The sequence below is a fragment of the Gopherus evgoodei genome, chromosome 17 (assembly GCF_007399415.2).
Source record: "Gopherus evgoodei ecotype Sinaloan lineage chromosome 17, rGopEvg1_v1.p, whole genome shotgun sequence".
Taxonomy (NCBI): domain Eukaryota; kingdom Metazoa; phylum Chordata; order Testudines; family Testudinidae; genus Gopherus; species Gopherus evgoodei.
This window is the reverse complement of record NC_044338.1, coordinates 16,750,648-16,774,226: the sequence shown is the minus strand read 5'-3', so window position 1 is coordinate 16,774,226 and position 23,579 is coordinate 16,750,648. Positions and strand designations below refer to the sequence as shown.

At 43.6% G+C, this 23,579-nt stretch overlaps 1 protein-coding gene across 1 annotated transcript in view; it reads left to right on the top strand.

Annotated features, from left to right (window-relative positions):
• The window catches only part of SPNS2 (sphingolipid transporter 2), a 165,482-nt gene that overhangs the window by 37,771 nt on the left and 104,132 nt on the right, over nt 1-23,579 (top strand). The window contains exon 2 of the mRNA XM_030536898.1: nt 10,705-10,770. Coding sequence (XP_030392758.1) covers nt 10,705-10,770 — 66 coding nt within the window. The remainder of the gene's footprint in view (nt 1-10,704; nt 10,771-23,579) is intronic.

The window sequence follows — 23,579 nt, the reverse complement described above, 5'->3', positions numbered from 1 at the left end:
TGTTAATTTATTTGATTAGAAGCTTCCAATGCGATTTCAAAGGCAAAAGTGAACATCTCATCAACACAATAGTAGGAGCTAGCAAGCAGTTTTACCACCATGGTAGTGGCTTTTGCAGTAGCAAAGCATATTTATGTGAGTATCTGTGGCGATTAATAGAATCATAGAAATGTAGGGCTGGAAGGGACCTCAGGAAGTTCAGCTCTCCCCATGTTGAATCAGGATTAAGTTTACCTACCATCCCTGACAGATATCTGTCTAATCTGTACTTGAAAGCCTCCAATGACAGGGAAGCCACAGCCTCTCGAGGTAACCGGTTCCAGTACTTAACTATCCTTCTAGTTTAATTTTCCTAATGTCTGACCTTCACCTCCCTTGCTGCAAACTAAGCCAATTACTTCTTGGTGGTCATGGAGAACAATTGATCACTGTCCCTGGACACTGTTATCTGGTCCCCATTCACTGTTTTCTTCTCTAGATTAAACATGCTCAGTTTTTGCAAACTTTCCTCATAGGATGTGTTTAGAAGATCTCCTAGAGCAGTTGTTTCCAACCTTTTCCTTACCGGCACACTACCTCCCATCCAGCAATATGTAAAGGACAGGGTGATTGTGACCCCTGGCACTGGGATAATGTCCCCCAGGTTGAGGACCCGTGTTGTATAGGAGGAAGATGTGATTTGCAGCCAGGGCTGCCCTAAAGTCCTAAGCAAAGATGATTTTTGTTCAGTCCAAATTAACTAAAACCCAAAATTATAGACCCCTATCTCTGTTCTCTTCCCCCTCCAGTGAATCGGCCTGTTTGGTGCTCAGGTACCTCTGTGACCATCCCAGTAAACCAGGACCTCAAACCAGAACTCAGATTACCAGTGGGACAGATAGGATTTTCGCTTTCCTCTTCCCCTTCCTGAGTGACTGTTTCCTTGTTGGGCCTGTGAGACAATGACACTGTCTCAGTGATGTGCTCCCACAATGAGCTGTGACCTAGAAGTAAATCTGTCTCTGCTGAATCTCTTTATATGTGTCTCCTTTATAATGAGGAGGATTGCTGGAAAATATTTTTAGGCCATGCGCTCCATTTTCCTCCAGAAACGACCTTGGCAGTATTTTGCATATAGTGCAAGTGAAAACAGCAATCAGAGGGGAGAAGTGTAGGGGAAATGACATACTCTGGTTTTACCTCCCGAGGGTTCCCTTCCTCCTACACACAAGGAGTGATTGAATAGCTCAGGGGAGTGGCAATGTGTTCTAGAATCTCTCGAGCCTTGATCACTGGTTCATATCCAGACCGGATTGGCAATGTCCAAAAGTTGCAGTCCATTGGATAGCTGTTCGATGGCTTACCTGTGTCATCTTTCCAATAGGATCATGCTTGGGAAATTGCTTTGGTGCAATGACTAGGGCTATTAGCCATCATGCCTTGTATCTGCCTGCTCATTGTCAGACACATATATGCTATTCCCCTAGCTGCTTAATTCAGGATTGTGCAGAATTGAGTACAGCTCTGGGCATGAGTCCTAGCTTAGCATGTCTGGCTCTGTACTTTAGTGTAGTGAGTTGTATCCTTGGACTGTTGTGTCCTTTTAAGGCCCTTGGGGCTTTTTTTTCAGTGAGACACTTTTTTAAAAACTAGTACTTCTAAAATTAATAGCAACTAAAGTTTGCTAATAGGATCTTAACACACAGGTAGCATTTAAAATGTGTGTGTTGTGGTCTTCAGTGCATGGCTTGTCAGGCTGAAATCTTCTTTTGTGTTTTTGGGATGCTGGAGCCTCCCTAGCTCCATTTCATAGCTCTTGGCTTTACACACAGTCTGTCCCTGTTCTGTTCCACACACCTTTTGAAAGCGCTATCGTTTATATGAATTAAAACCTGGTGAGCGTACCACTTGACTTCCAGGAGCAGCTCTTCTCCAGAGAAAAGCCTCGTGCTTAATCAAAGCCATGCTTCAACTTGAAACTTCAACTTGGAGGTTGTTTGGGGGACAGGAATAAGGGATTCTTCTGTGGGAAACCATAATGCCTCTTGGCTACGGAAATTGTGATCTCATGGTGTCTTGATGTTGAACATCAATTCCTGGCCATGGCAGCTCATTGTTTAGTTGTAGACCGTTTGTCAGGTGAAGAGCCCAGATCTGAATGTCTTCAAAAATAAGGAGTATGCTGGCCACTTTGAATTTAGCCAGTTGCTCTATTTGATCAGGAACATGGGGTTATATGTGCAACAGTGTAAGCTTGGAGATGAGATAAGTGACACTTCGGCTGGGCCCTGGCTTCAGTAAGAGCAACGTCCCTCTTATGTTCGGATTAGCCTCTTTACTCCTCTGTTAAATGTCCTTCCTGTCTTAGCTCTAATCCTAGGAACAGTCTGGACCAGCAACTGGTCTCCGACAGTGGCCAGCACGACCTGTTTCAGAGTTTGAAATCCAGCAGTAGGCAGTTATGCTGAACCAACAAGAGGTGATGCCATTATAGATTTGGTGTTGGTGAATAGTAAGGACCTCACGGAAGAACTGGTTGTAGACAACAGCCTTGGCAAATGATGATGAGCTAATTCAGTTTAAACTAAATGGAAGGATGAACAAAAATAGACCTGCAACTAGGGTCCTTGATTTCAAAAGAGCTAACAAAAAAATTAAGGGAATTAGTTGGGGAAGTGGATTGGACTGAAGATCTCAAGGATCTGAATGTGGAGGAGGCTTGGAATTACTTAAAGTTGCGGAAGCTCTGTCTGTAGCCTGCATCCCAAGCAAGGGGAAAAATTCATAGAGAAGGGTTGCAGATGGGGCTGAATGAGCAAACATCTCAAACAGGTTATTAAGAGAAAGCAGAACGCTACAAGGAAGGGAAGATGGGAGGGATCAGCAAGGAAAGCCACCTCTTGGATGTCAGAATGTGTAGGGATAAAGTGAGAACTGCCAAAAGCCAAGCAGAGCTGGATCTTGCAAAGGGGTTTAAAACCAATATAGTAAAAGGTTCTTTAGCCATATAAATAAGAAAACAAGGAAAGAAGTGGGACCACTAAGCACTGAGGATAGAATGGAGATTAAAGATTAACTTGGCATGGATACTTTGCTTCAGTGTTTAATGGGGCTAATGAAGAGCCTAGGGACAGTGGCAGAGTGGCTGATGGCTATGATATGGAGGTAAAAATTACCACATCTGAGGTGGAAGCCAAACTCAAACAATTTAATGGGACTAAACTGGGGGACCCAGATAATCTCCATCCAATAACATTAAAGGAGCTGGCACATGAAATTGCAAGTCCAATAGCAAGGATTTTTAATGAATCTGTAAACATGGGGGTCATGCCCGATGACTGGAGAATTGCTAAGATAGTTCCTATTTTTAAGAAGGGGGAAATAAGTGATCCAGGAAACAACAGGTCTGTTAGTATAACCTCAATTGTATGCAAGGTCTTGGAATAAATTTTGAAAGACAAAGTAGTTACGGACATAGAGGTGAATGGTAATTGGGACAAAATACAAATGGTTTTCCAAAAGGCAGATCGTGCCAGACCAACCTGATCTCCTTCTTTGAGAAGATAACTAATTTTTTTAGACAAAGAAAAATGGAGCAGATCTCATCCAATAAGGCATTTGATACATTGCACATGGGAAATTATTAGTTAATTGGAGAAGATGGAGATTAATATGAGAATTAAAAGATGGATAAGGAACTGGTTAAAGGGGCTACTATAATGGGCCGTGCTGAAAGGGAAACTGTCAGGCTGGAGGGAGATTGCTAGTAGAATTCCTAATGGATTGGTCTTGGGACCAATCTTAACATTTTTATTACTGACCTTGGCACAAAAAGTGAAAGTGTGCGAATAAAATTTGCGAATGACACAAAGTTGGGAGGTATTGCCAATAAGGAGGGGGACCGGAATATCATACAAGAAGATCTAGATGACCTTGAAACTGGAGTAATAGAAATGGGAATAGTGAAAAGTGAAATTTAATAGTGAAAAATACAAGGTCATGCATTTTAGGGACTAACAACAAGAGTTTTTGCTATAAACTGGGATCTTATCTGTTGGAAATGACAAAGGAGGAGAAAGACCTGGTTGTATTGGTTGATCACAGGATGACTATGATCTGTCAATGTGATGCACCCATGAAAAAAGGTTGATGCAGTCCTAGAATGCATCAGGTGAGGTATTTCCAGTAGAGACAAGGAAGTGTTAGTACCAATAGACAAGGCAGTGGTGAGACCTCATCTGGAACCCTGTGTGCAATTCTGGCCTCCCAGGTTTAAGAAAGTTTAATTCAAACCGGAACAGGTGCAGAGAATGGCTGCTAGGATGATCTGAGTAATGGAAAACCTGCCTTATGAGAGGAGACTCAAAGAGCTTGGCTTGTTTAGCCTAACCAAAACAAGGCTGTGGGGAGATTGATGTATTTATAAAAATAAATCATGAGTGCTAAATACCAGGGAGGGAGAGGAGTTATTTAAGTTGAGCACCAATGTGGACACAAGAACAAATGGATGTAAACTGGCCATCAACAAGTTTAGGTGAAGGTTTCTAACCATCAGAGAAGTGAAGTTCTGAAACAGCCTCCCAAGGGGAGCAGTGGAAGCAAAAAAGCTAACTTGCTTCAAGACTGAGCTTGGTAAGTTTACGGAGGGGGGATGGTAGGATGGGACTCCCTACAATGGCATGTGGCCCATGGGCCACTACCACTAGTAAAATTCCGCAACAGCTAGCGATATAACACTAGATGGGGAGGGATTTGAATTACTACAGAGAATTCTTTCTCTGTGGCGGGTCTTGCCCACATGCTCAGAGTCTAACTAATCGCCATATTAGGGGTCAGGAAGAAATTTTCTCCTGGGTCAGATTGGCAGAGACCCCAGGTTTTTCCACCTTCCTCTGCAGCAGGGGCCACTTGCAGGTTTAAACTAGTGTAAATGGTGAATTCTCTGTAACCTGAAGTCTTTAGAGATTTGAGAACTTCGGTAACTCAGCCAGAAGTTAGGGGTCTATTTCAGGACTGAGTAGGTGAGGTTTTATGGCCTCCAATGGGTAGGAGGTCAGACGAGATTATCACCATAGCTGCCAACTCCGTGGGTGCACCAGTCTGCCACGGAAAAAAATTAGTGGATGCCTAGAATCCACTGGCAGCCAGCTCCCCCTGCCGGTGGCTCCACTGATCAACTCCTCTCCTTCCCCTCCCAGTGCCTCCTGCCCATGGGCCATGAGCAGCCCTGAGCAAAGGAAAAAGCCGGCGCCTGTGATGATCGTGATAGTCCCTTCTGACCTTAAAGTCTGTGAATCTGTGTGCCCATCAGAACAGTTTCCACTTAACCCCTGAGTCCTGCCTTAAAGTCAGAGATGGGCTCAAGCTGCAAAAACGGGCCATGGAATCGGAGTGCCGCAGAGCTAGGGCCTTTGAGATTAGGGTTTGGGGTTAAGCTATTGTAAAGAGAGAAGCAGCCATCTGCCAAATTGGAATCTGGATCTTGAGTCAGGTGTCAGACACCCTCAGACTTCGGAGGCATATGATGTCAGCCTCAATTCTCCATTCATTTGCTTTACCATGCATTCTTCCACACTGCTCCCTGTGTATGAAATGCTCATTCCAGTTGTCCCTTTCCTCTTTCAGATCCCTCCTTCAAGGCTCTGATGTCCACTTCTAAACTTTCTGTTAGGTGCTCAGCTATCACAGTGATAATACTCTAGATAAATACAACTGAACTAATTATAATAGTCAGAATAAACAATTCTAGTCATTTCCTCCTCTGGGCTTTATACTGTATCCTGTCTTCTGTGTCTGCCTGTGTTTTGTCTTCTGCAGCGCCAAGCACATTGTGAGCACTTAACAGTATCTGGTTCAGGGGATAAGCTATTTGAGGCAAGGAAGCACCATGTTTCCTGTGTATTTGTTCAGGCCTGAGCACAGTGATGGTGCTTGACAAATAACACGCCATAATTATAATAATCGGTATGTGTGTGTCGTAAACACATCCCCTACAGTAATAGTTCATGGCAAGAGGCCATTTCTCACGAAGGGTGTTGCCTACCTGTTAGCTAGTCCCTGTTGTTCCCAGGTCCTCCTGAGACATGGAGATGAACTTTCTAATTAGAAAAGCCTTGTCTGCCACATTCGGCTGCTTCCCTTTCCTCAGTTGCATCAGGTATTGTGCTCCAGTGGGAGACATCTACGTATTGCTCAACGAACAACATGATTGTTTCCCGTGGCCCTGGTGTGGGGTCCAGATGATCTCCACCTTCCTGCTGTTCAGAAGCATGGATCTGAGAGCAGTGTAGGAAAGAGACAAAGGCACTGTTGTTTCTGTTTTTACTTGCTTTAAAAAAATATATCTATCCTCTCTTAATTGTGCCTCTGAATCTTATTAAATATCTGGGTGCGTCACTGATTGTGGTACTCAGACAGAAATAAGCGGAGCTGAGCAAAGAAGGAAAGGCAGGAGTGTTTTCCCAGCATAACAGGAATACAATGAGGAAGAATGCTCTCTCTTCCACTAGAGAAACTCATTCTGTGCATGTGTTACATCATTGGCTTCCTGCTGCCTGCAATTTACTATTCCAAATCCTATATCAAAACACCTGTACTCCAAAGGGAATACAAAAGGCGCTTAAAGTGCAATAGGAAAGTCATGCCAATTAATCATGCAGCTCTCCATAAACCACATGAGACTGTTTCCCCCACCCCACCAGGGGCCTGAGGAGTATGGCTCAGTTGTTGTATTTCACTGATGAGTGGAGAGCCCTCTCCAACCCCACAGCTCCCCTAAAATGCACCCAGTAAAGCAAGCAAATCCCCTTGCTTGAGTCAAGAGATGTAGACCAACCTTAGATTTTTGTCTTTGGATTCAAGTGTAACGATGAGTGGAACTTCAGTGTCCATTCAAACCACAGCCTGATGGAATTGCTGGACAGCACACAGCTTTGTCAGAAGAGCTTGAGGGATTACAAATGCAAAATAAAATACATTCTCTTTCTCTCTCCTTTGGCTCTACCATTGCTAGAATCCTTTAAAGGGCTAATGTCACTTTCTAATGAAACCAGTACTGTCCTATGTAACCAGTGAATCCTACCTATCTGTTTTACTGGGATTGAGAGGCATTATTCTTTGATTCTTGGCCTCAAGTGTTCTGTGTTACAGTCTCCATCCTTCTCCTCAGAGGTGGCTGCATTTTAGATGTGATAACTGTGTATAGTTTATAGTTTCATCACTTGCAGCTTGTAAAGCACTTTGGGATCCCTCAGGAAGAAAAGCACTTTATAAATGTAAACCCATGATCTTTATATAGACCATTTCTTTATGACTAGAAAGGCCTCTGCCTCTTTACTAGGCAGGCACCATTATAATCCCTTCCTCCCCCTGTTCAGACTTCTGATGTCAATCTAAACCTCTTTTCTTTCTGTGGCACTGTTTTCTCTAACACCATGTTCTTCTCCCCTCAGTAATGTGTGATATTTTTTATGCATCTCTTAGGAATTTAAGAAAATCATGGAGTTAAATGGAAGTACATTTCCCTAAGTGTCCCTTTGGAGTCCTCTTCTAAGACAGCCTGTGATACATAAAAGCCCTTTATATAGTGACTAGCATATTTTTAGCTTGTGATTGCCTTATGCGCTTAGGAATTCTTAGCTCAGAAGGTATAGGTCCTGCCTGATGATGACCCACATGGCTTTACCCACTCTTCAGAATGCAGGCTTCTAACTGCACTTGGGAGAAATCAGGTGGTGCCCATTAGAAACCAGCACCAGCTGTTCCGAAAATCTTTCCATCAACTCCAGATCAAACCCGAGAGCTTTGTGGTTAACTGTGCAATCATCCTGTCGCTGGCTTGGCATTGCACAGCCCGGGCTCTTGATCTCTCTGAGATTTATAGGTAATGCTAATAGTCAGTCTGTCTCAGGGGATTAATTTAAGCATTAAAATTCCAGTTCAGTGGGAGTTGAACTCAGAGCGGAACTTGGTCCTCCGTTGGCAAAATAGAGAGAGGTCACAACACGGGGGGGCTGGTGAGCAACAGGGCTTCCACCAGGGTAATGACCTTTCTACCAGGGAGCAATTGCCTGTGGATCAGCAGATAAGCACACATCTCTTTCACCACCTGACATGATGGCTGCTCATACACCCAGCCTTGCACTGAATGTGTTCCTGGAGTAACGTCCATCGCCTCCATCAGCCCATAGGGAGTTGAGAACTTTTGTTGACCTTGCCTTGTTTAGCATCTCCAGCTGGAGTAGCTGTGTGAAATGGGCTGCAGAGAGTAAGGACTAAGTATGGGCAGGAGTAGGTTCAGTTCCTGTCGTGACAGCTGAGCAAGATTGAGGGGTGATGGTAAACTCTGGCGTAGCTAAGTAGAGGTGGTATTCTTCACCCTATAGAGAATATAGGGTAATAATTTACCTTCTTTTTGGGGATGTTGATGGGATTCATTTTTGGAAAGAGCAAACTGTAGTTATACCCTCCTTGAATGCATCTGTCTTGTCTGTTCCCAAACAAACCCCCACTTACGTGATACTCACAATTTGGCCAACATCAGGGATTGAACCAAATGCTGGAATCATGACAGCTTGAGTTAGAGAGCCAGGCCCTTTAGCTGTAACAGACTTGTATCCTCTTTGGCTCAGACATCAAAGGGAGCATAGAACACACACTGACCCCAGTGGCTTACACTATGTAGATGCAAAATTATTTTCATCCCTCAGATTCTGCCTAGATGACTATACTTCAGTTAATAACGAATCAAAAAAGGAAGCAAGCAGCAAAGGATGGTGGAAAGATAGGAATGAGATGAGCCTAGGGAAGGTAATTGAAGAATTGTGACACAGTGGAGATTTATCTGTGATCCAGTAGCAAAACAAAAGCGCTGGAGGGACTGGTAGAATTGTGTACACCCTGAAATAGTAAAACACAGCAATGCTTTGAAAGCAATGTGAGGCTGGGGTAGAATAATGGAAATGAAGGGAGATGCTACCTCGGGGCAGACATATAAAGCTCTCTGTCATTCAGAAAATTAAGGAAAGGAACTTGTGGAAGCTATGAGACTAAATTATTGTTGCTGGACAGAGATTGGAGTCATTCTAAAAAGCAATCTGAATGCTATTGTCTGGAGTAAATGGTGCATTATTAGGTGACCCAGTTGGGAGACACAGTGAGTTTGTTTTGTCTTCCTCTTTGTTCCTTTTTACGTTTTTCTTTAATCCATGAGTTTTCCTGCTACCGTCCCAGGTGCCTTCTGGAAATACTTGTTTCTGTTTCATCTGTCTTTGTTCTTGTTGTTTGGCATGATTCCTGGCTGTTCTGAAAGTTAAGATATTTTGTGGCCAATGAGATCCAGTTAACTCTGAGAGTTGCTTCTAATGACCCTTAAGGATGAGCAGAATCCTTCTGGATAAAACCTAGGGCCAGCTTTTGAGTTGGATCTGAACTTGTTTAGGTGTTGAATGTAGTTGGGAAAACTTTCCAGTTTCTTGAAGAGCGGTTTCGGTGTATTTCCTAATTTTGGTAGAAGCCACAAGCAGCAGTTTCACAAGTTAGGCTATTTATGTGCTGTTTTCTATCTGGCCAAAACAAGGAAGTGCTAGAAACTGAGAAAGCAAGTGAGTGTGCATGTTCCAGGCCAGAGAAGTTGGAGTAACTTTGCTTCAACTTTGGACAAGCATGGAAGCCTTTGGATCCTTATCTGACCCAAATGAAACCTCTGAACCTTTGGAGATATTTGCCCATCATAAGTAACTGTAAAAGCCTATGCTGCCACAACTCAGCACAGCTTGAGTTATGGCTTGCAAAGCCTGGCTGGACACAATGATTATACTACATCATTCACATGGCTAAATTTGTGAGGCCTTTGTATCCCTTTGCTGGTTGCAGTATGAGAAGCTAGATGGACAAGGTAGCTACTTCTTACAAAATATACATGTAACACTCCAGTGTATTTAGACTGTGGGTGGGTGCATGTTGATGTATTTTGTTCAGTTATTTTAAAATGTCCTGTCACTTTTTCCCCTTTTACTAAACCGTTGATGTCATTTCTTTTCCCAAAAAATATGAGAAACAAGAGTTCACCAGAGCTGGATAAATGGTGAAACCAAGGCTCAGAGAGGGGATTTGCCCAAGTCTGAGTGGGTCGCCTATTACAAGTCCTGTACACAAGGTTGCACTGCCTCCCAACAGAGTGTCACTTGAAACTAGTCCCAGGTTTGCTTGAAAAGACAGGACACTAGACTGGTGATCAAGAAACATGGATTTTCATGCTGGCTCTACCATTGACCTGTTACATAACCTTAAGCAAGTCACTTGACTTCCATGCCTCTGTTTCCTCTCTCACCCTTTGTCTTGCTTGTTAAAGTGTGAGCTCTTCTGGGTGAGAGACCCCCTCTCCCCGTGTGTCTGTACAGCACTTAGGTGTTGGTGCTACAGCAACATAAATCATAAATAAGGAACAGGGCAAAGGAGGTTCTTATGCATTCGGGTTTCATTGTGAACATTTTGCACTCGATTAACCTGCTGATACTTATTGGTAGTTTACTTGCCCCAATTACCCCAAAAGTAACAAACCTGCACAAGAAAGATGAAGTCAGTGCACAGGTTTTGAATGTTGCTGCGTGTTGTGAGTTGCTGCAGGCTTAGCAGGCCCTACTGTTGCTGGCCAAAACCACATATCTCTGCTTCGCATTTCACAGGACAAAGGCACTGAATTTCTTCTCCCCATTTTCTCTGCAGGTGTATTACTAGATATCCAGCAGCATTTTGGAGTTAAAGACAGTGGCGCTGGCTTGCTACAGACAGGTAAGAGTGTGCGTGTTTCCCGGCTGTTAGGTTTCTTTTCCCTTCCTTAGGGGGTGTTTTGTAAGGTTTCTCGAGTGAAGGTCATGCTGCCCTTGTATGAACATATTTGCTTTGTTAAATCATAATTGGCTTTCAAATTGTTCCTAACTCTGACTGGCTGTGTTTGGTTTATGGCTAGCAGTGGCTTCGTTTGCAGCATCCAAGTGTGCACTGGCACTGGAGCAGAGCTGGCGAAGCTGGCTGCAGCGTCTGCTTACCAGCGCATACAGTAGGGATGGCGTTGGTACAACAGGGAGAGCGAGTGAATGACTCTGTTCAAGTAGCTTCGGGGAATTGAATCAAGGCAAAGAAGTACCAATCTACAGTAAGAGAGACAGCCACCTTCACTTGTATTAGGGAGAGTATGGCATAGGTCAGCAATGGGGCCCTATTACTCAAAATTCTGCTGAAAGGGAGTGGACAGGTGGTATTCATCACTTACAGCGTTGTGCACAGAACATGCTGATCATGTGGTCTCATAATCATCTGTAGCACAAGGGGCATGATGATATGAAACCATTAACTTGATTGACATAAAGACGGCACTGAGAACTGCAGAAAGGGTTAACAGCCATTGCACCCGCTTAGCTCAGCATCCTATTGGGTTAGTTGATGAAAACAGACACATTTGACTTTCAGCCACTATCAGGCACCTTTGTCCTTGTGTTGTAGTGAGAAGGATTGTTAAAATCTAAGTGCACTTCCTTGTTGTATTGCAAACAACCACATACGGATCTGATCAACCACAGGATAAACCTGTATATTTTGACCTGGGTGTGGTGTGGTCTTGATTGACACTTGGGCCAAGTGGCTGAATTTGGTGACTTTGAGGGGCAGCCCCAGGTGGATGGTCATAACAAAGTGTTGGATTTTGTTGGGGAGGAGTTTCGTAGAATATCAGGGTTGGAAGGGACCTCAGGAGATCATCTAGTCCAACCCTCTGCTCCAAGCAGGATCAATCCCCAGATTTTTTGCCGCAGATCCCTAAATGGCCCCCTCAAGGATTGAACTCACAACCCTGGGTTTAGCGAGTTGACAGTCATAGAGAAAATCGATATTAGGGAGAAAAAGAGCTTGTTCGGGAAGCTGATGCCAAATTTGTTTGCTGGAGTCATAAAAGGAGGGTGCTTCTGCTGTTGCACGTGGGTTTTTCTGTTCGATAGCCCTGTTCAGGAGTGTACATCTAGAGTAGGAATACACTGTGTCTCCCAGAAAGGAGTGAATGGAATCCTAGGCCTGCTCTTCGATTGTAAGTTCTGTGGGGCAAGGACTGCTTTTTTTTGTTCTGAGTTATACAGCTCCTAGTCCGATGGGGTCCCGGTCTATGACTGGGGCTCCTGGATACTATTGCTATACAAATAATAAAAATAACCTACCGTAGGGCTTTTCTAAAACTTTTCCGATGTAGCTCCAATGGCAGTGGTGGGAATGCCAGTCCAGTAGCAAACCAGCAAATTGCAGAGAGGTTTGCAGGCTAGCACTAAATGGCTCCATTTAGAGCGAGATCCTTGCAATGCACTAAGAGTTAGTGGTGCGTGGCACTGGGTGGGAATGGCCCACAGTCTGCATTCTAAGAATGGGTTCAAGAGCAAATTGTCTGCCATCCCTGGCTTGCTAATACTCCACAAGCTGCTCGCCTCTTGGAATGGCAGAGTTCAGCTAAACCGATATGCGTGACACATGTCAGGAACAGAAGGCCTGAACTTTACAAATGTTGCTAATTAGAAGTGGTATCAATCAGTTATGCCCAGAGTGGCACTGGGTATCTGTTGGGCCCTCCTCTACAGGAGTTATTTTTATTAATTTATTCTGCTCCAAGGAAGAGATTCTCAGCTCACCATTAGACGCCCCTCCAGTAAAACATTCTGGCAGAAAATAGCACCCTCCAAAGCAAATATTTAATCTTCACTCCTCTCACTGGATGAGAAGCTTTTACAGATTATTTACAAGAAGCAAGTGGAGAAAGAGCTGGGCTCCTAGAAGGCATCTCATATATTAATTGTGAGAAGTATTAGTATTGATTTCTGTGGCAAACCAGGCAGGCTGTCAGAAAACATACCATTTAGATGTCATAGCCTTTTCCCAGATTGAGAATGCAGCAGTCTTTGTCGGCAACCAAATGTTGCTTTGGCAAAGAAATATCTTCTTGCTCTTTGCTGCTCTGAAAATTGTTCCCATCCGATGAGTGATCAGTGTCCTACCTGTGACAAATTGGTGGTTTCGGTCTGGTTCTCAGTGTGTCTGCACCTCTTTAGCACCTCCACCCCAAGGATTTAAAAACACGGGGAGGGCCTGATCCTGCCATTCTGACTTAGGTTGAGTAGTGACTTACCATATGAGTATTTGTACAGGGTTAATAGGACTATTCACTGAGTAAGTGGCTGTTCACGTAAGTAAGGGTGGACCCTCAAGTGTTTAAGCTAATTTTTATTGTCTGCATCTTGCAAATGGGGAAAATTGAAGCACAGAGTTAGTGACTTGACCAAGGTTACACAGGAAGCCTGCAGCAGAGGCAGAAGTACAGCTTGCATCTCCTAATCTTCTTCCTTAAACTATTACTTCATCCGTCCTCTTCCAATGAAAAGGCCTGAGAGACAGAAATAGCCTCTGATCCCCCAGAGGTGGTCCTTCCAGTTATCGCTGGGGGTGATGTGGGGAGAAAGGCTGCTCATCCTGTCCCTGCTCTATGGATAAAGGTAGGATTTCAGTTTTCATGGTGTTTAATCCCGCATGTTAATGAGCAGCTAATTAATTTAAAACCTCCTTAACTTGGAGGAATAAAAATAATATGACATCCTTTGTTAGTTCTTATCACTCATCAAATAATCAGGCTAATTTCTCATTTAAAAAAAAAAAAAAGACCTCTTAGCTGATCAGACAAAATACCATAGAAAGTTCTTTTGGGCCTGATGGTATTGCAAACCTGAACAGAGGAGGAAGAAAAGAAATCTTCCAAAGGCAAGCCATATGCTTCTGAATTCATACACTCATCCGCACACGTGCTAACTGTCTCTCAAATCACTCTGTCTAAACACATTAGAATTGACTTGCACTTGTTCTCAGTCTCTGTGCCCAAATGTTCCTGGGTAACACAGGTGCCTGGTATCCTGGCAGAGAAGAGAGGAAACCTGAGTTGTTTTATTTTTTGTGCTAATTAGGACTTCATATGCATACCAGTAATATGCTCTGAGAAGTACTGTAATGCCTCATGTGGCAAAATCCCCTGAATTCTAATGCCTCAGCCGTCAAAATGTAGTAATCTCTGTTAACGAGGATTCTGTGACAGCGACGGGCCATGCTGACAGATGGATCACGATTGCTGTTTGCTCAGTATTTTTGAGTGATAGGCATGTAACCATGTTGACCCTAGAACTTCCATTATCTCCTGATGATGCTTAAATTGAGAGTTGAGCCTTTTTCTTTTTAAAGTGCTACATGCACTTGCTGCTATGTAAATAATATTAATTTGTGCTGAATTATCCTTGAGGCTTGTGCATGAGTGTTGCTCTGTTTGGGTGTTTTATCTTGAGGTTCCTTTCATTTCCTGCCTGTAGCCTTTGCTGTGCAGAGAGTGGATAAGGCTGGCTGATATTTAGATGTGTTATAGAATTCTCTTGGCTAGTTGAGCCAGGGCAGCTGTGATCAGTCAATCTGATTGTTATAAGCTGGGCCCTGCAAAAGGTGATTCCATTGTGCAGAATTGTGAAGGAGGTGGGACTGGAACAGTGCTTGGGGCAGAGAGAGGCTCCTGGAGTTGTGAATGCTTTTTAAACCTCAGAAACTGGGGAGGAGAGGAGAAATAGGTTTATAATACTAGGTCAAATTGTCTTTGTTTCTTTTGGTTTAAAAAACAAACAAACCTGAATCATGTTTAAAAAACTCAAATTTCTAGGGGTATGTCCACACTGCAATTAGACACCCGTGACTGGCCCATGCCAACTGATACAGGCTTGTGGGACTCAGGCTAAGGGGCTGTTTAATTGCAGTGTAGACTTCTGGGCTTGGGCTGTAGCTCGTCCTGTAGAGGACCCTGTGAGGTGGGAGAGTCACTGACCCTGGAAGTCTGCATTGCATTTAAACAGCCACAGCCTTAGGCTAGGGCTATACTGCAGAGCTTACAACAGTGCTGCTGTGGTGCTGTTACCACAGACACTCTATGCCGATGGGGGAGAGCTCTCCTGTCGACTTCATTACTCCAGCCCCCACAAGTGGCGGTAGCTTCTGCAGCAAAAGAGCTTCTCCCACCGACATAGCTCTGTCCTGCTTAGTTCAGTGTAACTTAGATCGTTCGGGTGGTGGCCTATTCGCACCCCTGAGCCACATGACTTACACTGATGTAAGCGGTCGTGTGTGCATAGCCTCAGCCCCACAAGCTCGAGTCAGCTGGCCTTGGCCAACGGCAGGTTTTATATTGCAGTGTAGACCTACACAAAAATTAAAACCTGTGCTCTGGCTTGGGGATGAAGGTACCCGATACCTACACACCAATCTATATGAATGGGTGCCCTGTATACAAAATTGTACTGATGATGAAAAAAAATTTCTCTCCTTGCTTCGGTATCGCCGTTGTTTGTTCACACTACCTACTTTCTTTTCTTCCCAATAGTGGATTTATTTTCTCTTTGCCCTTTTCCCGTCTCTCTTAAGTGGAACACAGAGCTGCTGATGATAGTACCTTTCATCTTACACACTGCTTCCAGTGCAGAGCTCAAACTGCTTTACAAAAAAGGGCTAATGATGTCTGCCTATTTTAAAGATGGCAAAGATGAGGCACTCGGGAGAGAGGGAGGGAATTGTCCACAGAAACACAGTAGGCTGAGGCAGAGCCAGGAATAGCTCCCAGGGCCAACTTTTGAACCTATAACATTTGAACAGATTCAAAATTTGACCACGTGAGATTCCTTAATGAGCACCATTCTCTTCCAACACTAACCAGTCCAAGCTCTGAGCACGACAGAGGGAAGGCACGTAAAGCCACCTGGCAGAGGGACACAGTGTATGCCGCTATTGCAGTCTGTTTCAGACTACCAGCTGGCAAAGGACAGTGGCTATCATAAGGAAGGCTTTGGTAATATCAGAAGAGGAAGTCCTGCTATCCTGAAGACAGACGGATGGGGTCAGGAACAAGAGGAGGAAGGGAAGGGAGTAGCCTGAAAGGACTCATAACAGGAAACCATGCTTTGCTGTCCTATGTAGAGAGAAAATAGAGTACCACCCTTGAATCCGGTTCAGTGGATAGCTTTCCAGGGAGTCTTTGTGATGTCAGGCTTGACCTGAGCTCACATTCCCCTAGGGTCATTTTCTATTAGACCCTCCATGTGGAAGTGGTTTAGCAAAGTGCTTGCAAATCTGCATTCCCCCCACCTCCTGAGAGTTGACTCAGCAGATCCATGTGGAAAATATGGGCAGTGTTAAATAGGATCCAAAGCTGCAAATGTAGCCACTTAAGGCTTGTCTACACTGGCACTTGATAGCGCTGCAACTTTCCCACCCAGGGGTGTGAAAAAACACCTCCCTGAGCACTGCCAGTTTCAGTGCTGTTAAGCGCCAGTGTAGACAGTGCACCAGCACTCGTCGTTGGTAGCTATTCCCCTTAGGGCAGTGGGTTTTTTAGAGCGCTGGGAGAGACTACACAAGCCACTTTTGGTAGTGAAGACATGCCCTGAGGTTTCTTATACTCCTACTAGCAAAGAGAACATGGGACTTGGGCCTGGGGCATCTGTGGGAAAGACTGGTCAAAAATTGGACTTGCAAAGTGGAACAGATTGTTTGGCGTAAGCAATTAGCACATATTTTAAGAGATCATTCAAGGTAGAATGGCTCATGAATGCCTCTGCAGTCATAGGACAGAAAGAGGGGGTTAATGGCATAGGATGGCTTATTACAACAATCTGTAATTTACTAATCCCCTCTCCGTGCCTCAAAAACTTCTCTCTCTCTGACAGAAGTTGGTCCAATAAAAGATACTACCTCACTTCAGGGCTGGCACACCCATTAGGTGACCTAGGCGGTCGCCTAGGACACTAACATTTGGGGGGTGGCAGCCATGGTGGCCGGATCTTCGGCTTCCCCGGTCGTCGTCGGTATTTCAGGTGCGGGACCTTCCGCCACCTCTGTCAGATGCGGTATTTTGGGGGCGGGACCTTCTGCTGCCTAGGTGCCAAAAAAGCTGACGGTGCTCCTACCTCACTTGCCGTTGTCTCTCTAATGTCCTGGGACTGACACAGCTGCAACTATACTTCAGACTTCATTTCTAGGCAGTTCTTTACAGCTCAGGGTTGGGGCAGGTTGGAGAGGTCAGATGCATAAGCTGATTATCATTAGCATGTTTTTCACAAATTCTTGTGATCCTTTTTATTTTGAAGAGGTGAATCTGATTAATATTTCTGTACTAGATGCTTACGAAAATAAATAGCTCAATTAAAATCTCTTTTTAAATAAAAAACATTCACGTTTTGTTTAGAATCATTTAACATGTTCCAGTTTTACAAAATAAAATTGTAATGCTTTGGACAAAAATAGGACAATATTTAGTAAAAACAGGCTAATTTTGGCTTGTTTGTTTCCAAATTACCCCCTCTCCCCCACACTCCAAGTTAAAATTAGCCTGAATCTAAAACATGCACAATGTAAATTGGTTCATATTTGCAGAAGATTTTACAAAACCCTAAATGTCTGGGTTGCAAAATAACATCAATACGAGCAACTCTTTCCTTTCTGAGCTATTCCTGCACAGTATTTACAATGCACTGTGCTCTAGATGTCTGCTGTCGCAATTGCTTGCATCCTGCTTACTGAGAGAGAGACATTTGCTCTTGCATAAAGCAACTAAACAACTAAAATATTCCATTTCCCGCTATAAAAGACTTGGATAAAATCCCAGTGTGTGAGGGAGGTATTTGAGGAGAGATGGGCAGGGTATTTTAAAGTGGATGTAAAAACCATTAGGGCTTCTGATGGAATGGTAACTTCTCTAATTTCTGTGGGGTGGGTTTCTCTTCATAAATAATGTGATCAATAAATGAAGTGAATCTAGCCCTGGTGAAAGGTGCTAGATTCACAGCCCTGGGAAAGGAGGTCCTAGATTTACTCACAGAACCGGAACAGCACGGGCAGTGGCAATGTAGTGGCAGTGCAAGTTTCTCCTCACAATATGTAGCTAGTGTGCCTGGCTCTGGGCTATAGAGAGGTCTACACTAGTGAACTTCCAGTGGCACAGCTATGCTGATGCAGCAGTGTAGCTGCTCTGTGCCGACAGAGAGAGCTCTCCTGTTGACATAAAACCACTAAATGAGTGGCGGTAGCTCGTTTTTTCACACACCCCTAAACAAGGAAAGTTTTGCCGACATAAGGTGTAGTGTAGACATGTCCTAAGGATGCGTCTTCTCTAGGGAAAAAAAGATAAGTTCTTACCTTGCGTTAGATACCACTCATTAGCAACACAGGGTAAAGCCCTAGTGTAGACAAGGCAGTTGATAGTTTTTGCACTTTAGCAAGTCAAAGTTAAGACTGCAGGAGCCTAGTGTTCACCACAACTTGCTAACTTGTGTGAAAACTACAAATCTCCTTGTCTTCATTAATTTAACATGTGGTAACTAACACAAGGTAAGAACACACCTTTTCTCCTTGTAAGACAAAGCTTATGAGTGAGAAGACTATTCACTTTGCATTCTATCCAAGCAAAGGGCTCTCTGGCCAGCCAGCCAAATATAATGGTGGTTTTGGTAGTATTAGATGGCCCATTAGAAACTAGACTAGAATTCTAAATAATTTTCCTGTAACTCACTGAGCCACCTTCAGGCGCCAGTTCAGGAAAGCACTTAAACACATATTTGTGTCCCACTGACTTGGATGGGATTTAAGCACATACTTTAAATTAAGCATGTGCTTAAGTGCAATTCTAAATCAAGGCTTCAGATGGTAACGACTTCTTAGTTAACATCTGCGATAAATTGGAACCAGTGATCTGTACAATGACTATTTTGGCGTGGGTGCAGAGCTGAAAATAAAAAAAAACTTGTTTCAGGTCAGCCCTAAATGGAAGTGTTTCAAAGTTTCTGGTGGAGAGAAATGTCAAGAAAACTTTCATTCCAGGTTGACCTGAAAACGTAACATTTCAATTTTGAAGTTCTACTTCTTTTTTTTTTTTTTTTAAAGTGTTGGTGAGATTTTTTTTAAATAAAATTGAGTGAAATTCTGAAGTAAAATGTCTGTCTTGAATGAAAAATGGAAGCATTTCATTTTGGTAATGCTAAAACCAGCCATTTTGATATTTCCAAAAAGAAATTCCCCTTTTTTCCCTCATCCAGGCCTTTATATGAATTAATACTGAGAAGAATACAGTTGTTGTTTTTTAACGCATTTTATTTATATATTGCGTGTCACCCCAGGGAATCCCAAAGCACTTTTTTCTAGGTTCTTATCTCCTCCCCCCCAAAAAAACAAACAGGGTTTTTCTGTCCTAATTTTTTTCCACATTAATTCTCTCATTTTCTCAAAGCACAAACCTGCCGTTTTGCAGAGCTCTCTGCAGGGTAACATATACAGGGTGATGTGAAAAAACTAAGCAACTATACTCATTTAGGCTCAAATCTTGTGACAGGTAGTCAGGTTTGATCAGTGATTTCCAGACAAATCCAGTGTGGTTAGGTGGAGGTGCGGGTGATAGAGGTGGGTGTTTGATCCAATAAGTGTCATTCTTTCCTCTGATTCGGTATGGATAGAGCAACCCAGCATGTTGTCAAGAGCTCTGTGATGCTGAAGGTGTTGTCTTTCTGTGAGACAGCTAGCAGTCACTGATAATACCATGACATTTATTTTGTAGTCACAGGGATGTCCTGGCCATATTCCAAGTGAGTCACAGTTTTGCCTATCTAAAATTCCCCATTTGGTTTGTCTGATATGATGTTCTTTGGCTCTACTATTGTGTATTGTTGCTGTGTGCTGGTGATGTGTTCTACATCAGAAGTGGCTGCATTTCAATTTGAGAGTCTTTGCACACAAAGGTACGTACATGCAGGTAGATTTTTTTACAAACATTACAATTCAAAGGAAAAAGATATTTGGAGACTATGAATTCAGTGCTATTGCCAGAGCAGTGTGTTTAAAAGTGAACCACCCTCTGCTCAGCCTTAGCAGTGTTATTAACCTGTAGAACTGGTTTCCAACTTGAGCAATAACATTGAATTGCATAAGAGGTGCATTGCTGGAGCCATTCAGGAGGGATTTCTGCCCACCTTCACTCACACTTACCCCACCCCCTTCTCAATTTCTGTAGCACATAATCGGGAGAGCTTTGTCCTTGCTACAAGAGGAGTCTGAACAAAACTGCACTGATTTGGAGTATTGTGCGTAAGTGAAATGTGCATGTGTGAGAGATCTATCCCTGAGTAACTGCCTAGGTGAGACCAGTAGTAAAATATGCTGCAGCTGATAGTGAAGAGCCACTGTATTTTCAGTGTAATTAGAGAGCAGTCACTGTTCAACCCCAGAGGAAATGAGCTCTGTCTCTCCTACTTGCTTGCTTGCCTTGGTTAGAGTTATTGTGGCTGGGTTTGTAATTACTCATCTGTAGTGATTGGATGCAGGAAATGAGCTACGAAGGTGAAAAAGGTGGTTATAACGAGCTAATACTCCACAGGATCTGTGGCTGTGCTGGTCAGCCAATTGGTTTAACTGCAGTTTAGCAATACCTCACAAGCTGCATGAGATGGTTCACACTCAGATAGGATCAGCATTCTGGGTTTGAATCATGAGTAGTGGGCCTTGTCATTGACAGAACACTGGGTTAGGACTCGGGAGGACCTGGGTTTTATTCTCATCTTAGCCACTGGCCAGCTGGATGACCTTAGGTAAGTCCCTTCCCCACTCTGTGCCTCAGTTTCCTCTTTTGTAAAATGGGGATGGTGATACTGACCTCCTTTGTAAAGTGCTTTGAGATCTGTGGATGAGAAGTGCTATAAAAAGACTTAGGTGGTGTGATTATAATATGTTATGACTAATGTTCCCCTCCTTTATAGTATCATCATTACGTAGCCTGACTGCATCTGGCTGTGAAATTTTCATTGAAAGTTTTCACTAGAACGAAGAACAAGTTTTTTGTTTTGGCTGAAAATTTTCTTCATAAGTTTTCAGGTATTCAGGGGACCAAAAACATTTTTGTTGTCAGGAATTGAAAAATTTCAGATGGAAACTGGATGGGGAAGGGGAGAGAGTTGCAGAATTGTTTCTGGTTTTAGTTGCCAAAAACAGGGAAATGTTTTGATTTCCATTAGAAGTGTTTCCATTTCTTGCAGAAGAAAGCAAAAAAAAGTTTGGTTTGGTTATGAAAACCTGAAACATTTAATCAGAAATGGATACTTTGCATGGAAATGTCAGGGTTTTTGTGGGGGGTGAGGGGAGCCATTTTTCATTTACAAAAAAAGTACTTTGAAAGAAAATGCTCAGCCTCCTCTTATGACTTCTCTCCTCCCATCTTTTCTCTCTCTACCTTTTCATGCAATGCTTATTTCCCTTGCACAGCCAGCATTTACTTTACATACCTTCTCGTTTGATATCTTAGTTGAGTGTTACTGTGAGCTGTGGTGGCAGCTCATATTTGTTCTCTTGGAGTCTAACAGTGTTTCACTGATAGCGCTAATAGTAATCTGATCATCCTGCAAAGGCTTGCTGGAGACAAATCAGAAGTTGTATTAATAATTCTCCATCAATCTGTGCCGAGATAAAAGATGCCGTTTAAATGGGTGGCTATAATGAAATACTGCTAGAAAAGGGTAGGTTTGGAGTTACGTTATGCAGACAGCATGGTGAGGGTAATGTACTGGGATCAGAAGAAAAGGGCTCTGTTCCCAGCTCACCCACTGCCCTGCTGGGTGACCCTGAGCAGGGCACTTCACCTCTCTGGCTCCCTCCCCGCCCTCAACCCTTTGTCTATTTCGATAGTCAGTTCTTTGAGGCAGGGGCAGTATCTGGCTGTGTGCACAGTCCCTAGCACTCTGGGGCTCCAATCTCAATCAGGGTCTCTAAGTGTAATAACAGATGGTGAGTTGTATTTGGTAAGAGATCTCTGAGAGTGTCTACACCACAAAGAAAAACTCATGCTGCAGTGTCTTTTAGCCGGGGTCAGTTGGGTCTAAAAATAGCAATGTAGACGTTCCTGCTCCCGCCGGAACCTGGGCTGTGGAACCCCGCAAGTGGGGAGAGTCTTGGAGCCCAGGCTCCAGTGAAGCAGGGAGTCTACAGTGCTATTGTTACCCCACAGTTAACCCAGGTTCAGAGGCTTGGCACCATGGGCTTTTCTTAGCAGTATAGATATGCCCTGCGCCCATCCAGAAGTCCTTCCTTGGACAGCAGAAGGCCCATTAAAGTTGACTTCACTAGGCGTGGTGTCTGAGGGCAGACTGTAGAATTGGGTCTTCATTTAATTATTTTGATTTTCTTTTTTTCTGGATGCATGTGTGTAATGTGCTCAAAGAAAGTTCTTGCTTTTCTCCCTTCCTGCTTCCCAGTTCCCACTTCTTCCTCAGTTTCCCTCTACTGTGACATGGATGGTCCAGGTTTATCACAGCTATGGATGGATTTAGCTAGGACCTTCATGCCTTTCTACTCAGTAGGTTTATTGGCCCTGCCTGGTATATGAACAGTACTAAACCCTCCATAGAATCAGATGTCATTGACTCAGTCCAATAAAGAAAGATGGGCACTGTCTGTTTGGCATGGGCATTGTCACAGTAAGTGCTCGTCTGAGGAAGATGAGAAAGTTAGAGGGCAGCCTTGCAAAACAAAATGAACAAAAAAAAAAAGTCATTTCCTCTGTTAAGTTTCTGAATGACATGTGATGCATTAGAGAAATCTAAGTCTGATTGAGTTGAACTCTGTTAATTCAAGTATTTATGGCCTGGCTTTTAAAAACTGTTCCAATTTTACAGGTGTGGTTTACAGCATTTAGAGATTTAACTCACTGATTGTGCCTGCAAAGCAAGTCATTAGATGCTAAATGGAATAAATTGCACCTGTAGAATTGCTCCTTGTGTAAATTGCAGGCTCAAAATTGGTGGCTGAGTTGAATACCCTTTAAAAATCAGGCCCTGAAAACAGATTTTAGTTGGGTGGGGGTGAAGCAAAGAGTGATGATGGTGGAGGGGGGGGGGCACGTACATACTAGGATAGACAGAGCCACCTCATAGACTGTTCATTCTTCCAGGTAAAATTGCATAGCAGATCTGGTTAGGTGGCTTTGCATTTCATTTTGAAAGGATAATTCTTCTTACAGACACCTTCTCCCACTAATGTGCTGTCCTTAGTGACATCTCCTTGGTGGGTGTTCTCAGAAGCAATATGGGAGACTTAAACATCCATGTGTTGATGTATTGCTATTGTTGTGATTTTAGGAATCAAAATAAGGGGACCAGCCATACAGTTTCTTTTGGCTTCGTCATGTGGGGGCCAGGCAGAGGAAATCTGAAAGGAAGCCGTGGCCTGTGGGGTTATTCTCTGCCTTCGTTAAGGTGAACACACACCCTCTGATAAAAAGTTACTGTCCTGTGACTGTTTCATTAATCACTGTCACTGTGCTGTCAAAATGCTGGGCTCCCCCGGATAAGTGGTAGACCCAGCTGATAGACCCAGCGTGAAGTGGAATAGCCCTGCTGGCTGGAGTGTGTCATGGGGTGTGAGAGAGATTGCAGAAAGCTACGTGCTAGACCCAGCTCTCTGCTGAGCATTGGTTCTAACACATGAGAGAGTACAGGGAGCCTCTTTTCTTTCCTCCA